This window comes from Urtica dioica, chromosome 4 (genome assembly GCF_054948205.1).
Source record: "Urtica dioica subsp. dioica isolate 48M chromosome 4, U.dioica_male_clone48M_v1_H2, whole genome shotgun sequence".
Classification (NCBI taxonomy): domain Eukaryota; kingdom Viridiplantae; phylum Streptophyta; class Magnoliopsida; order Rosales; family Urticaceae; genus Urtica; species Urtica dioica.
Window position 1 is genome coordinate 20,412,287 of NC_142759.1, and position 15,386 is coordinate 20,427,672.

Consider the following 15,386-nt stretch of genomic DNA (forward strand, 5'->3'; position numbering starts at 1 on the left):
TTGCTTTGAGTTTTAAAACTAAATATTTAGTTGTAGCAATTTAGGTTGATAGGACATGAAAAAATCGACTAATCCTACCCGATTATACCCCTACTAACTAGTTAATAACAAACTTAATTTTTTCTAAATAGTCAATGTTTTGTTAATTTTGTAAAATAGCCATTAACATAAATTAACGAGGATCAAATATCCAAAATACCCTGCATTAAATATTTCAGATAAGAAATAAAAGGAATTAGAAAAAGGGCATTGTAGATTTGTAGCAAAAAATAATTTATAAAATTTGAATGTAGCCAACGTGTGCAAACGTTTAGGAAAATCGCCAATGACAATTATATTTTACTTAAATATCCTCATATTAAACATGCTATAATTAACAAAAAAATATAAATAATTGAAAAAAATTCGACAATTAATGACAAATGTTATGAGTTTCGAAATTTCTAGAAAAAAAAAAATCAACCTACTTTCTTAATTAAAAATAAAATTTTCACAAATTTCATTTCTTAGATTTTTTCTGTAAACCCAAAAATCAAAACTAATCTTCATTAAATTTCCATTTATTATTCACAAAAAAATTCGAAAATTTACAGTTATTTCCATAAAAAATTGCATAATGGGCGTTTGAGAGCGGGTGATATAGAAAAACGTGGTTCAAAATAAGAGAGAGAGAGAGAGAGAGAAATTAGTTGAGGGCTTTAGTTACCCAGCTCGTAAAATTTATTTTTAGATCGACGATGAAGACCGCCTCTTGCCGGTGACCGGAAAATATACCAATGGTGAACTCCGGCGGAATTCTATAGTAGTAGACATGACCTTTCATCCAACACAATGACACTAGTACAATTAATAGCATCAGGTGCGACAAAAGTCGCACCTGAAAGCACCAATGTCGCACCTGAAAGTATCATCAGATGCGACAAAGTCGCATATGAAAGTGCGCACCTGATGATTTTAGGTGCGACTTGTCGCACCTGAAAGTCATTACTATCAGGTGCGACATTTTAGGTGCGACTTCTCGCACCAAACGTCGCACCGAAATATCCTCCAAAATAAGTTATTTAAAAGTATCAGATGCGACTAGTCGCATCTGATACCTTCGCGCGAAACGTATCAGATGCGACTAGTCGCATCTGATAGTAATTCCCCGCGAAATATTTGGCGGGTTACAGTACAATCAGATGCGACTAGTCGCATCTGATATTTTTCCCGCGAAGGTATCAGATGCGACAAGTCGCATCTGATTGTCTGAAGTTTTTTTTTTTTTTTAAATGCTGATTCTAATAGAATCAGCCTATTAATTATTTAAAAATTATAATTTAAAAAATTATTTCAAAATTAATTAAATAATTTTTTTGTTAAATTAAATAAATAATTTGAATAATATTAATTAGAATAATTAAATAAATAATTTGAATAATATTAATTAGAATAATTAAATAAATAATTTGAATAATATTAATTAGAATAATTATATAAATAATTTAATAGAAATTCTAATATTAAATTCATAAAATTTGATAATTTACGTTCAATAAATTAAAAAATTACAATCTATTCTGTTTGTTTCTCTTTTTCACTCGAAGTCTTCCAATTCTGGAATGCACGGCCTCCTCTTCCGCCAGATTTTCCTCGTGCGCCTTGGCGGCCTGGTGCGCTGGCGCTCGAACGATGTCGCTGAAATTCTACCGAACCTGGCGTCTGATCAGCATTTGGCATTGAAGCGGATGGCGGCGTCTGAACATTCGGCATTGAAGCTGATGGCGGCGTCGTCCCAGGGTGCAGCGTCGCGGGGGATGTCTGCTTGGGAGACGGATGCTGCTGTGTCTAGGCAAAGAACTGTCGCTGAAACGTCTCCATCTCAGCTCGTTGCTCACGCCTCATCTCTTCCATTGCAGCCTGTTGTGCGGCCAACGCTGCTTGTAGCTCGCTAACCACTGGATCTGGAACGCGCCTCGATGAAGAACCTGAGGACGAGCTGTCGTCCTGAGCCTGGGCCGAGATACGAGGATCTCGGGATCGAGGGACCTATCCCGACATACCAATCTCGACGTTGCCCGAGAACAGTATCCATCGCGTACTGCTCCGCCTGGTCTATGTCAAACGTTTGGCCTGACTCCGCTGCTTGTCGCTGCATATCCTCGACTTGAGTCATAATTCGCGCCTTCAAACATATGTTAAAAAAATTATTAAGATTATCGAAACTTGATTATTAAGTAATTAACACAAGTAACTTACAAATGCTTGTTGCGCCCAAGCTGTCGTCCAATTGCCTTGATCATCTTGATGTTTTTTCTCCCACGTGTTTAACGCCGATGCCAAAGTCCCATCTTCCCTACTTTGCAGTTCTTATGAAAATATGAGTAATGTATTTATTGCAAAAAAAAATATTACAAAATTAGAATAAACTTACGTTCAAATGTCGATGAGCCAAAAAAGAAATCGACCCTTGTGTGGACTTCATTTTCTTGTTCTTTGAATTGTCTCTGTTGCGAGTAGACTTTTTTTGCACATATTAAATTGCGTTATAATTCGATTTCATAGAAGATAACATAATTTTTTTGAATTATACATTACCTTCCAATCGTCAGTTGCGAACTCCTCTATCACCTTCTCCCAATCGTCTTTTTGATATCCTTTTGGGATTTCTTTCTTGGCGACATTCATTTGCCCACTACATTTTCCTAAGAAAGTCCCTGATAATCTAGACTTTTGATTGCGCCTCATTCGCTTTGCATCGCGAATGATAGTCTGGTCAATCTGATGACGATAGCAATCCGCCGGAAGCAGCTCCTCGGTCTCATCATCCTTGTACACGAAAGTGTACTCGGAATGAAGTGCGCTCAGAATATTGCCCAACATCTGGGGCGTCACTTCGTTCCAATCACGAAGTGTGACCGGGATATGGACTTTCACCAAAGCGCCGACGCGGTTGTTGAATACTCCTACCTTTTTTTATTGTTTTTCTTACGTCCTGGTAGAAAGTTTGGTTGATTGGGTCATACCTAACAACTTTCGCACCGGGTACCCCAAGCGCTGCTTTTGCCAAAGTAGAGCCGGTTGTTGGTCCCCTTGTTTTCTTAGGACCTTGGGAACCCGGTGTCTCTAGCGGAGACTCATCTCCACCTGCTCCTGAACGGTGTAGCGGAGACTCATCTCCACCTGCATCTGACATCCTGTAAGATGTGAACAATATTAGTAAATAAATATTAGTTTTCTGTTTAAAAAAAACGTGGACGGCACCACGGATTTTATTATTAACAAACCTCACATATGGCGGAGGAAAACCGTGGTTACATTATATAGTAAATAAACATACAAAAAGATATTACTCATTCATCGTCATCTATGCCTATAATGTTAATATCATTTTCTATATCGACATCAACATCTTCTCCCTAAAAAACGACCCGTCTCTCATTTTCATCATCGTCTTCTTCATCATCATCAACGACAGTCACTAACTCAGCTTCATCGATTTCGTGTCGATGATTCAAACGCTCGATGTTTGACAACTCTATAGTCAATGAGATCGAGACTGAGTTGGAGGGGTCAACTTCAGGAATGTCCCAAATCCCTCGATGATTGCATTCCTGGACGATTTCCCAGTCGCCGCCTTTAACAAGATCTTCGATGTAAAAAACTTGTTTGACTTGAGTCGCGAGTACGTACGGCTCCTCTTTAAACCACTGTTTCGCAGTATAAGCACTCGTTTCTCCAGTAGTCTTATCGGTGTGCACTAGTCGGTTTGCATGATACTTGTCACCGTACCAAATGCATTTGAACAATACAACACTACAGTTATGCCTATAGTTCACGACGATGACGTCTTCCATTCGACCATAGTAAGTGAAATCATCCACAAGTACACATACACCGCTATTTTGAGTGACTCTGCAGCAAAGCCTGGGTATCTCTCGTCCAGGTTTTTCCACGTCGTACCATCCGCAGGATGTCGTAGAACACCAACTTCCCTGACGCGATCTCTTTCGTGCCACTGCATCAGAAGCGACGTGTGTCGAGACGCGTACAACCGCTTCAATCGATCTTTCAGGGGAAAATATCGCAAAATCTTTTGCGGTATCATTTTCCCAGTTGGCTTCCATCTGCTCTCGTTGCATACTGGGCACACGTCGACTTCCGCGAGATCTTTTCGAAATAGGACACAATCGTTAATACACGCATCGATCATCTCGTATCCCATGCCAAAACGCTTCAGCTTCGCCTTTGCCTCGTAATGCTTATCCGGAATTCGATTACCAGCTGGATGAGACTTCTTCAAGAGCTGCAAGAGTTCTGTAAACGACTTGTTCGTCCAATGGTTCGTGACTTTGAGGTGCATCAACGAAACCAAGAACGACAAAGAAGAAAACTCTTTGCATCCAGGGTACAATTCTGCTTCCAACTCGGCGAATAGGTCTTCCACTTGCTCCTCTGCACGCACCTCGCTCTGGGTCGGCTCCGTAGCATCGTCGAAATCCTCGTGATCCCTGATATCCTCCACAGCACCGTGCAATCCTCCTATTCCTCTATGATCTGTTCCTCCGATGGAATCTTCTTCATGAGGAAGGACGACACGCCCGAGCTCGCCGTGATGATACCATTTTGTGTAGCCTGGGGTAAACCCCTTGTTCAACAAATGATTCCTGACAACCCCGATGTCGTGCCATCTCACGTTGTTGCAAGGTTTGCAAGGACACCGATATTTTCCATTTTCGTTAGGGAATCTTCTTGCAGCGCGAATAAACTCGTTAACACCGGTTTTGTACTGCAATGTCACCCGATTATTCTCCGTGATCCAATCTCTACTTGGATTGGACATTTCGCTGAATGAGAGCGAGAAATGAAAGTTTGAAAGAGTTATTGATAAAGGACGACGGAGAACAAAATGAAAGAGAGATTATGAATTCTATGTTATTTTGAGCTCGGATTGAATAAGTTGGGAGTTTTTAAACTAATTAATTCGAAACTCTACCGAAATTTCGGCAGAGTTTCCCCTATTATACTGACAAACCAAAAACCTGCAAAATTATTTAAAACATACACAAACCATCCAGAACTATCCTATAAATTAGCTCAGCCCTAAACCGAACCTCTGTGGTTCGATCACAACATTTATAAATGAAAAATCGAAATAAACAAAATATCACAAACTATCAAAACATGTCACAAACTATCAACGCATGTCACAAAACTATTTTTCTTATTTAAATTACAATTTCATTAAATGTTAAATCAACTACACAAACTTATCACAAATTAATTAACTAATTATAAACTAAGCAACATAAATGTAATTATTAAACTAATTACAATTTCTAGGTAATAATTTACTTACAATTAATCTAAATTAATTAAAAGCAAAAAATTTAAAAATGTCACAAACTATATATCAAAACATGTCAAAAAACAATTAAAACTTAATTTTAACCTAATATAAACTAATCACATTATTAAACATGTGAAATTATCATATTAATACTAACTAATTTACAATCAATTTAAACTTTTAACCTAAACTAATAGAATTATTAAACTTAACCAAATTACTAAACATGTTAAATTAATTATCAAATTAATACTAATTAAGTTACACATTGTTATTAACTTACATATTTCACATTAATTAACTAACCTAACATATTAACTAACATATTATATATACACTAACCTAACTAACTAATATATACACTAATATATATTTATCAACCTAACTAACCTAGTTAACTAAGTAATATATGATTATAAAAAAAAAAAAAACTAATATATACACTAACCTGCTAGGACGGCCGGCCGGGGACTCGGGGACAGCGGCTCGGAGGCTGGGACTCGGGGACAACGGCTCGGAGGCTGGGACTCGGGGACAACGGCTCGGTGGCTGGGACTCGGAGGCAGCGGGGCCGGGGCTGAGCGCACGGCGAGGTCCGGAGGCACGAGACGACGGATGTGAGTTTAAACCGAGTGAGAGAGAGCGAGGCAGAGAGGGAGTGAGAGAGAGAAATACCGAGTGAGAGAGAGAGGCAGTGGTGACTCGGAGGCAGCGGGGCCGGGGCTGAGCGCACGGTGAGGTCCGGAGGCACGAGACGACGACTGTGAGTTTAAATCGAGTGAGAGAGAGCGAGGCAGAGAGGGAGCGAGGCAGAGAGGGAGTGAGAGAGAGAAATACCGAGTGAGAGAGAGATGCAGTGGTGACTCGGAGGCAGCGGGGCCGGGGCTGAGAGCACGGCGAGGTCCGGAGGCACGATCGAGACGACGGTTGTGAGTTTAAACCGAGTGAGAGAGAGCGAGGCAGAGAGGGAGCGAGACAGAGAGGGAGTGAGAGAGAGAAATACCGAGTGAGAGAGAGGCAGTGGTGACTGGCGAGGTCCGGTGGCCGGGTACGGGTACGTGGCGTGGTGGTCGGCGAAGGAAGAGGCCGAATGTGTACGAGGCTGTGAGGCGGGTACGGGTACGTGGCGTGGTGGTCGGCGAAGGAAGATGCCGAGAAGAGAGGGACGGAGGAGAGCTGCGTGGACGGAGGAGAGGGTGGTCGGAGAAGGGAAGTTAGCAGAGAGGGAGAGTGAAAAAATGGTGTTTGAGCGGCTGGAGAAGAAAGCATCGCGACCTGGGTTTTTAAACAAACCCTAATCATCCGGTGCGACGTAATCGCACCTGATAACTCTTCCGGTGCGACTAGTCGCACCGGATTATAATTAAAAAAAAATAAAAATTGCATTCGCCACGTCAGATTGATGAAATAAAAGAGGGGGAGATGAGGCCCGCCTAAAAATTTAAAACTATCTGATGCGACATAGTCGCACCTGACAGTTTCAACATACTTTCAGGTGCGACTAGTCGCATCGGATTGTCAAAATTAAAAGACAATTTGAGCGAATTTTCTCGGCTTCTGATTGATTATCAGATGCGACTAGTTGCATCTAAAAGTTATTTAGATGCGACTTTTAGTTGCGACTAGTCGCATCTGATAGTCTTGCGCATCAGAAAATCAATTTTGTAGTAGTGTGAGTTTATTTTTGAAGTTCTCTTCGTCACGAATCCGTAGGATTTGGAATTACTCAATTTCGAGTTCATATGAGGAAAATATGGATTTTTGAAGTGTTGATGAGAAAAAAAAAACTGTATGAGAGAGAGAGAAAGAGCGATTAACTGTAGCAAAAAATGCTACTTTTTTAAAAGAATGATAAAATGGAAAATTTAAATGAGTTATTCAAGTGTCACTTCATCTGTTTAGCTATTTTTTAATAAGTTTTCAAGCGTTGACTATATCCAAAACGTGATGTTTGGAATGACCTTGTAAGTTACAAATTAAAAAAAAAACGAGTCATTAAATGAGTTGATCATAGACACGTTTAATGATCCTTCATTCCTTAATTATCACTCTCTCTCCATTAACAATGAGTTTGTCTCTCTGCTCCAATTTTTACTCTTTGCTGTGCCACTCGAAAGTTGCATCGCATTCTCCTAGGGTTATTCAGGCTTTATTTTTGTAACAAATTTTTCGACATTAACACAAATATACCAAAATTATCATAAATGTACATACACATATCGATATTAACATAAATAAACATGAAAATAATAGTAAGCTTCATATACATTAACACATATCGATACACATACGCATTAACGCCGATTTACGTAAGACATTAACAAAAATAAACACAAATATACTGATCCGATTGATATTGCTTTTATAGTAAAAAAAAAAAAAAAACCGAAAACCATCAACGAAACATAATTGAACGACATTTCCACTCCATTTCGACGACCTATTTTGGCGAAATGACAAATAATAATATTTTTGTCGGACTTCTTCAAACCTCACAATTTCGTCATCATTTCACCGATATTCCCTGGAATTTGAATCTTTGGGAAGATGTGCCATTTTTTGTGAGAAATGGACAAGGGTTTCTCATTTTTTAGCAATAGGCATTTATTTATTTTGTTTTCAAATTAATGCCCTTTTCAGTCTAAATTTGTATGTAAATATGAGACATTTTTAAGAGAAAAACATAAATTTGACATAGAAGCAGACCATTTTTACAAAAAAAAAAAATAATAATAAAAAAAAAATTATGGAGTCAGAAAAATAAACGACATGTCGTTTAGTAATGTCGACAACTAACAGTGTATATAAAAAATCACAAAATAAAAAACAAATGCAAAGAAACAAGTGATTCTTTCTTATGAGTACTGAGAAGATTAGTCTAGTCTAGGCATCGCTAATTAAAGGGAAACCCCAACAACGCTGTTCTTGTATGTTTTTTTTTTTTTTTCCTCTTCATCATTGGAAGTTGAAATTAGATTGTGCTCTGTTCTTATATGTGAAAAGATTGTGCTCTGTTCTTATTTGTTTTCACTTTGTTAGGGCTGTGTGTCGTTTTCTCGTGTTGTTAAGAACTTTCGCAGGTAAAATCCATGGGACGACCCACTTCTTCTTCTTCTTCTCGCAAGAAAAAGCGCTCCAAAATTTCCTCTCAGGTTCTTTATCTCGTCTCGTTTTATTGTTATTATTATTATTTTAATTTTAAACAGTATATCTAAACTTAAGAATGAAAGTGGAGAATCTAGTCGAATTATTGTGCAAGATTTCATGTGGAGTTTTAATTCGAACCCATTATTTACCTTTTCTGTAACGAAATAACAGATTAAAAGGGTTTTTTTTTTTTTTTTTTTGAATCTTAAGGCTTTATGCATATAAGATTCAGATTGGGAGATTTGGGTATTTATGTTAGGGTTGCAAAATCTCAAGACAATTTTTATCTTCTGAACATGAATTTTGATAGTGTAGAATGCGAATGTGAATGTGTGTATGTATATATATGTCCGTGTTTAGGCACGGGAAAAGAAACGGAGTAAGATCAGAACCAGGAAAACTGATTCCAAGAAGCTTCGTCACCGTTATTCTTATTCTTCTCCTTCATCCGGCGAAGATGAAGATGTTTCTAGAAGCTCATCGATGTCGGGTTCAGATTACTCTTCGAGCTCTTCTGAGGATACCAAACACAGAAGCAAAAAGTCTCGGGTCCGAATCAAAAAGCGCGTCGTCGTTAAGAAAAAGAAGTCTAGGCACTCGTACACTAGTGAGAGCAGCGACGAGTCTCCTCGTCTGAGGAAGAGATCAGGGTCTAAGAGGAAACGCGATAAGGGTAGTAATATTAGATCCTCGAAGAAGAGGCGTAAGAGAGAAGTTAGCGTCGAGTCTTTGAGCGGTTCGGCCCGAGAGGACGATAGTGTTAGCAGCCACGGAGTCAATTTCGATAGGCACCAAAAAGGTCTAGGGAAAGAAGAGAGAGTTTCGAAGAAGAAGAAGGTCAAAACTGAGGAGAGTGTCTTGGTCGGCGAAAATCCGAGACGTTTGAGATCGATTATCGTTAGGGTTACGGAGATAGAGGAGAGAGACGTTGAGACGAGTCGGAACGAGGACGGAGAGGCTGTGTATGTTCACGATGATCACGATTACCCTTCTGATGGAAGAACTGAGAGCAATGATTCAGGGAACAACAAGAGGGAAGTGCAAGAGAAGAACAACGATGTCACTGTCGTATCGGATTTGAGGAACCCAAAGAACGAAAACAGCGGCTATGTTTCCGATAACGAATTTGAGAAAGCAAGCTCTGACGACATAGAGACGGTTCTGAGGCAAAAGGCTTTGGAAAATCTGAGAAGATTTCGCGGAGCTGCTGTTACTAATCCGAAAGCTAAAAACGATGGTGACGAGTTGCTTCGGAAAAGCGCTGTTTCGGCGACGCCCAATGTGGTCAACGAGTCGGTTCGGAAACGCCCTGTTTTGGAGGAGCCCATAGTGGTTGACGAGTTGGTTCGGAAAATTTCAGAGAGGCCCAAAGTGATCGTTTCAACACAAACCCAGTCGGCAAAAGGTACAAACTTTCATTCCCGGGTTGAGAAAAACACAGAGGAAGTGAAAACTGATGGCAATGAATCCATCACGGCTAGATTTTCTGCTGCGAAACCAAAGTTAGTGAGACCGGTTTTTGTGCATAAACCGTCGGAAACTAATCCCGCTCCGAAGGAAGCATCAAAAGAACCCGAAAGTTTAGATAGGGCTGATTCCAAAATTGCCCCTACAACGAGCCCAAATAACGACGCCAACCCTCCAAACGAACCTTCTTTGGGCAAACCAGAACCGAGAGAGACTAGCGAAGCCTCTGAGTTTGAAAAGAAGACAATGTCCGTGATGCGCGGCGGAGAAATGGTTCAGGTGAGACTGATATTAGCAACTTTTTGTGAATTTTGCCTTTTGTGTTCACTCTTTATTATGTTTCATAATATATATGTACATTTATATTTTTTTTTTTGCAGGTGAGCTACAAAGTCTACATTCCAAAGAACGCTCCTGCATTGGCGAGGAGAAAATTGAAGAGGTGATAATTGAATAACCGGCGATTTTTGCTTGGTCAGATACATTTGTTTGAACCACGCTTTTACTGTTACAGGCTTTTTTTTTCATTGACATGCTTATATTTCCATGAATGTTTTCATTTCGGAAACCCCAAAAAACTCTAGTAATTGAAAGTAAAATAGAAACCGAAATATGAAATTTTCTAAACGGAAGGGTTTCTTTTCTTGGTGCCGTGCACGCACGCCCATTCGTCCATCTCCGTCACAGACATGTCGTCCAAAAACGACGAATATCGCCCCATAATATACGGAACCTACGGGAAAATAAAAACACAACTCATTCATATTTTCTGGCTCGTTATTTTTTTAGTTAAGTCAAAGTAAAAAGTCAAAGATGTACCTGCTCGGTCAGGATACCGGAGAGGCCGACGATCGCTCCGGGCTTGGCACGAGAGACAATATCTTCTGCCAAATCAAGCAAAGGATTTAAAAGTATATTTGCGACGACCAAGTCGTACTTCTCCGAAGCTCCGACCGAGCTTGGCTTTTCCGGGATAATGTGAAGCTGTAGTTTCTCGGGTCCCATGTTGTTCAGAGCGGCGTTTTGTGTCGCGGACGTAATCGCTTGGGGGTCTATGTCTACTCCGACTGATACGGAACATCCGAGCTGGTTTTTCACGCAAAAGTCGATACTAAGTTTTGGTTTTTCGCATTCGGTATTGATTTATATATTAAACCTTAATGGCTGCTATTGCGAGAACTCCAGAGCCGGTGCCGTAGTCGAAGAAGGCCTCGCCTCCTTTGATGGAAGCGTGAAGCAGCAAAAGACACAGTTTTGTTGTTTGGTGTTCGCCGGTTCCGAAAGCTAGTCCCGGGTTTAGTATCACATTAGTTGCTCCAATGTCCTATATAAACCATGAAACTTCAGTGAACAAATTATATATATTTATATATTTTTGGAAAAAAAAGGCTAATTTTAAATTAATTTTAAGCAATTTTTTTTAACCAATATTTTTTTGGCCTTTTTTATTTAAAAAAAAATAAAAAAATTCAGTCAAAGGGTTAACCTAAAATTGCCTTCTTTAATCCTATACCCCAAAAGCATTACCAAGAACACACATAGACACAAAAGAAGACGTACGGGAGGGTCTTTCCACTCAGGGACGATCCAAAGTCCTTGTGTGACTCGGACTGGATTGAACGATTCCTGTGAAGAATATTTGGAACATTAGTTTCTCGAGCGAAGAGAATTAGCAGAAGATAGATATGTTGTGGTTATTCAAGACTATTACTAACCTGCGATTTGGATACCCAGTCGTACTGATCGCCCACGCTGATTTTGAAACTCGGCACTTGCTTTAATCCGATCGAATCAGCGGCTTGAGAAATACTCAACTTCACATCATGGCCTTCCGTGAATATGGCCTTAATGCAAACCTCTTTACGCTTGTCGTCCTCGCTCTCATCAACTGTCGTAGAACTCGCGCCAAAGCAGAAAAGAGCTTCTGAGAGCGAATCCTGGCCAGTCAATCACAGCTCAAGATAAAAGCTCAGTTGAGAAGAGAAGAGAAGATATGAATGAATGATTACCACGAGATGTTTGGGACACAGAACGCTGACTGAGAGATAAGGAGACTGATGAGTTTGGGAAGCCCATGCGGAGAAGAGAGTAATGTGTCTGGGTTTCCTCATCATCTCTCCGCCTTTCTGGCTTGTTGTGGCGGTGGTGGCGATGAAACTCCGGTGGAATGAAGTGGTGGCTCCGACGCCTGAATCACCGGCTGTGAGCTTGTTGAAGCATCGAAATCGAGAGGCTTTTAGAGTGCACGACAAGTGTTTGAAGAAAGTACTCGTAGACATTTCACAGTAATAATAGTTGGTTTGGATATCATAATGGTTATGGTTTATCCTGGTGCACTCGTATATTACATTTGTCTTATCGTAAATATCAAAACAACCTTTAATTTTGTAATTGTGGGTCTTTGTAATTTTTCTAGTATTACTTTGTCATTTTTAATACGATTTAATAAATCGCATGAGTGTGGCAATGTTTAACCATTCATTTAGTAATTTGATAAGACTCTCATAAGCCAACAAAAAATGACATTCGCACGAAGTATTAATACGGGTAGTATATAGAGCATCTCCAACGTACAAAATGAAGTTGCTTAACTCCAATGGAACTTCATTATATAAAGTAAAAAAATAAATAAATTTCACTATTCATTACACTCTATTTTAAACTGAGATTTTAATAATATAATAATAATTTATTTAATTATAAATCAACCACGATACTAATTCAACAAGAATTATTTTGCCATGAACACACAATGTTTTTCATTGATCATAACGAACATAATTCAACAAGAAGATTAAAAATTGATAGTAAAATCGGATGTCAACATGAGTATGACAAATTACTGTTGGAATCGATCTAGGGTTTAAGAAAAACTTTAACGCTTCGTTAAGCGGCGGAATTTTAAAAATTTTCTTTTTAAGTAAAACTAGTTTTTACTAACCTAGACAAGAGCATGTACATGTAAATAAAACTAATATGAGCTATTAAAGTTACTAACCTTTCTTGAAGCTTGAACCTTGTAGAAGCTTTTGGAAAGTTGCAACGCTCGTCTCCCCTCGCAGCACGTCTCTCTTTCTTTCCTCGGCACCTCGAGCAACCACGAAAGTTTCTATCACTAAATCACTCGAAAAGAAGGAATCAGTGAGTGGGCACTTTTAAACACTACGACTTAAGAACGAGTCTCGAAGTCGCAGAGCTAAACACTAGGTCGAGTGAGGACCTAGGTGCCAAGACAAGAAAAATCGAAAATATAAACTAGAGAGAGAGAGAGGAAGGGGCGGCCAAGTCTAGAGAGAGAAGCTCTCAATCTCTAAAACTTTGCATGAATGAAAAGTGAGGAATGAGGCTCCTATTTATAGGAGAGGTCTCACCTTCAAGAAGGTAGTTTCCTCTTCTATAGAATATCACATATTCATGAGCAAAATAACCCTTATTTCTCATTCCTTTTGGGCGCCCAAGGCAGCCTTCTAGAAGGCTAGGATTTGTTTCCTTTTTTGTTCCTTGGCTTGCCTATTACTCTCTTGGCCGATTCCCTTGTGCATCTAATATGCAAATTTGTTTCCTCTTTTTCTTTTGGCAAGTATCTAAATACATTTATGCACAAAATAATTTCCCTTTCTCTTTGGGTAGTGTTGGGCGCCTATGGCTTCTAGAAAAGGCTTCTAGAATTTTCTGCACTTGTTCATGACAACATAAGAAAAAGCCCATTTAGAATTTTCAATAAAATTCTTATGAAATGAAATTAATTCACAAGGCCCAATGATCAAGTCATGGCCGAGTGAAACATGTCATAAAATGACCTTGTCAAAAATTTATTGACATTCATTTCATCGTTTGTCTCAAAAGACAAAAATACCCTTTTCACTATTTTCGTTCTTGTTTTGACTTAGCTTCCAGTTTAACTATTCCTATCGATGTGATTCGTGACAGTGACCTCATGGACCCAAATGAACAAAGCTTTAGCTAAACACTTGGACTCAAAAGTTCACAAACCTTTTCCAAGTTTAGCTTAATGCCAGCTGACTCCACTAAAGAGCTGACACTGAAAATCTCTCGGTTCAAATGAATTTGTTTTCTACTCAAGAATTCGACCTAATTATAATGAGCGGATCCACTGAATATTATCTATGTTTACCCTTCATGAATGTCATCAGCTAGTCGGGATTTACTAAATTACCATTTTACCCTTCTAGCTGTTATTTCCTCAACTCCTTTGTCGCTTGTGAATAAGTTAGAAACAATGTATTGACGAGGAGCTAACAAGTCACATTGTTTCATCCAAAAGAGTCAAGACTCAATTTGGACACTGGCCAGTTCATTTATTCACACTCCAAGGAACAAAGCATGAGGTGACATACATTGCATTTCAGCAATCTTGTACATGAATTCCATATCTATGAGAACTTCACAAAGTTACTCATGACAGACTCACAACTTAGTACTTCACCAATAGGCCTTGTTCGGAATCACATAGTGAGTCCGAACTTTGACTTTCTCAAATGAGAATACTAAGGTGTGAAATGGCATGTCTCATTTCAGGATTAAGGTAAGCATGATGCAATTCATACATAGTGACTTCGAGACATAAGAGGTTAAATGGTTTGTTCTTATCTTGTCTCTAGAAGTGCACTGGTCAATTCAGTACCTTCGGAAGATACCTAGAAGAACTATAGAGTTCCTAACTCTCAATGCCTCATAACCAGACATCATAGATTCTTCTAACAATCATACTGAGGTCAATAGTCCTTTGACCCTAAGATTGCGAATATATCGTTTTAAGCAAACTACGAAGAGTTTGTTCATGCAAATCTACATTTGTCTCTTCGTAAGTTGTTAAGTTTGTTTATGGACTAAAAGACTATGGTTTTATCATAAAGCTTCAGACAAGGAAGATTGAATGAACGTTTCAACTTTATTAATGAATGAATAAGCAATTACAAGCAAGAGTCTTCGTAAGACTATATGACATCAAATGTACATAAATAGACACTACTACTCTTCTTGTGGGCACCATTGACAACAAACTCCCACTTGACTCAAAGAAGATGTGAGTAGTCCTACATGCCTAATCCCTCTAGAAGTTGGTCGAAGACCATGTTCGCTAGGGCCTTGGTGAATGGATCTGCCAGAGATCTACTTCACCTCCACGTCTCCGCGTTGCGCGATCTCTCGAATCAAATGGTATTTCCTCTCAATATGTTTAGAGCGCTTATGGCTTCTAGGTTCCTTTGAGTTAGCGACAGCCCCACTATTATCACAATAAAGGGTCATGGGCTCGTCGACGTTTGGAACAATTTCCAAATACTTAAGGAACTTTCTAAGCCATACAGCCTCTTTGGATGCTTCACAAGCAGCCACATATTCTGCTTCCATTGTGGAGTCAGCAATTCAAGATTGCTTAATACTTCTCCACACAACAGCTTCACCATTAAGGATGAACACA

General features: G+C 39.3%; 2 protein-coding genes across 4 annotated transcripts; one reads left to right on the forward strand and one right to left on the reverse strand.

Annotated features, from left to right (window-relative positions):
• The first annotated feature begins 8,161 nt into the window (after positions 1-8,161).
• Positions 8,162-10,570, forward strand: LOC149401120 (transcriptional regulator ATRX-like protein). 2 transcript variants are annotated; one of them, XM_089611942.1, is made up of 4 exons: positions 8,162-8,256; positions 8,369-8,481; positions 8,837-10,222; positions 10,324-10,570. In XM_089611942.1, exons 2-4 carry the CDS (start codon positions 8,419-8,421, stop codon positions 10,387-10,389), a joined length of 1,515 nt encoding a protein of 504 aa, XP_089468068.1. In that variant the 5' UTR covers positions 8,162-8,256; positions 8,369-8,418; the 3' UTR covers positions 10,390-10,570. The 2 variants fall into 2 exon arrangements, with proteins under 2 accessions (XP_089468068.1, XP_089468069.1); XM_089611943.1 differs by having other exon boundaries at positions 8,168-8,256; positions 8,399-8,481.
• LOC149401121 (ribosomal protein L11 methyltransferase-like protein) lies at positions 10,516-12,276 on the reverse strand. 2 transcript variants are annotated; one of them, XM_089611945.1, is made up of 6 exons: positions 11,953-12,276; positions 11,659-11,880; positions 11,504-11,569; positions 11,100-11,267; positions 10,763-11,029; positions 10,516-10,676 (listed from the first exon to the last, which is right to left on the reverse strand). In XM_089611945.1, the coding sequence occupies exons 1-6, from the start codon at positions 12,220-12,222 to the stop codon at positions 10,566-10,568; spliced, it is 1,104 nt and encodes a 367-aa protein (XP_089468071.1). In that variant the 5' UTR covers positions 12,223-12,276; the 3' UTR covers positions 10,516-10,565. The 2 variants fall into 2 exon arrangements, with proteins under 2 accessions (XP_089468071.1, XP_089468070.1); XM_089611944.1 differs by having other exon boundaries at positions 11,471-11,569.
• Between the last annotated feature and the right edge of the window lie 3,110 nt (positions 12,277-15,386).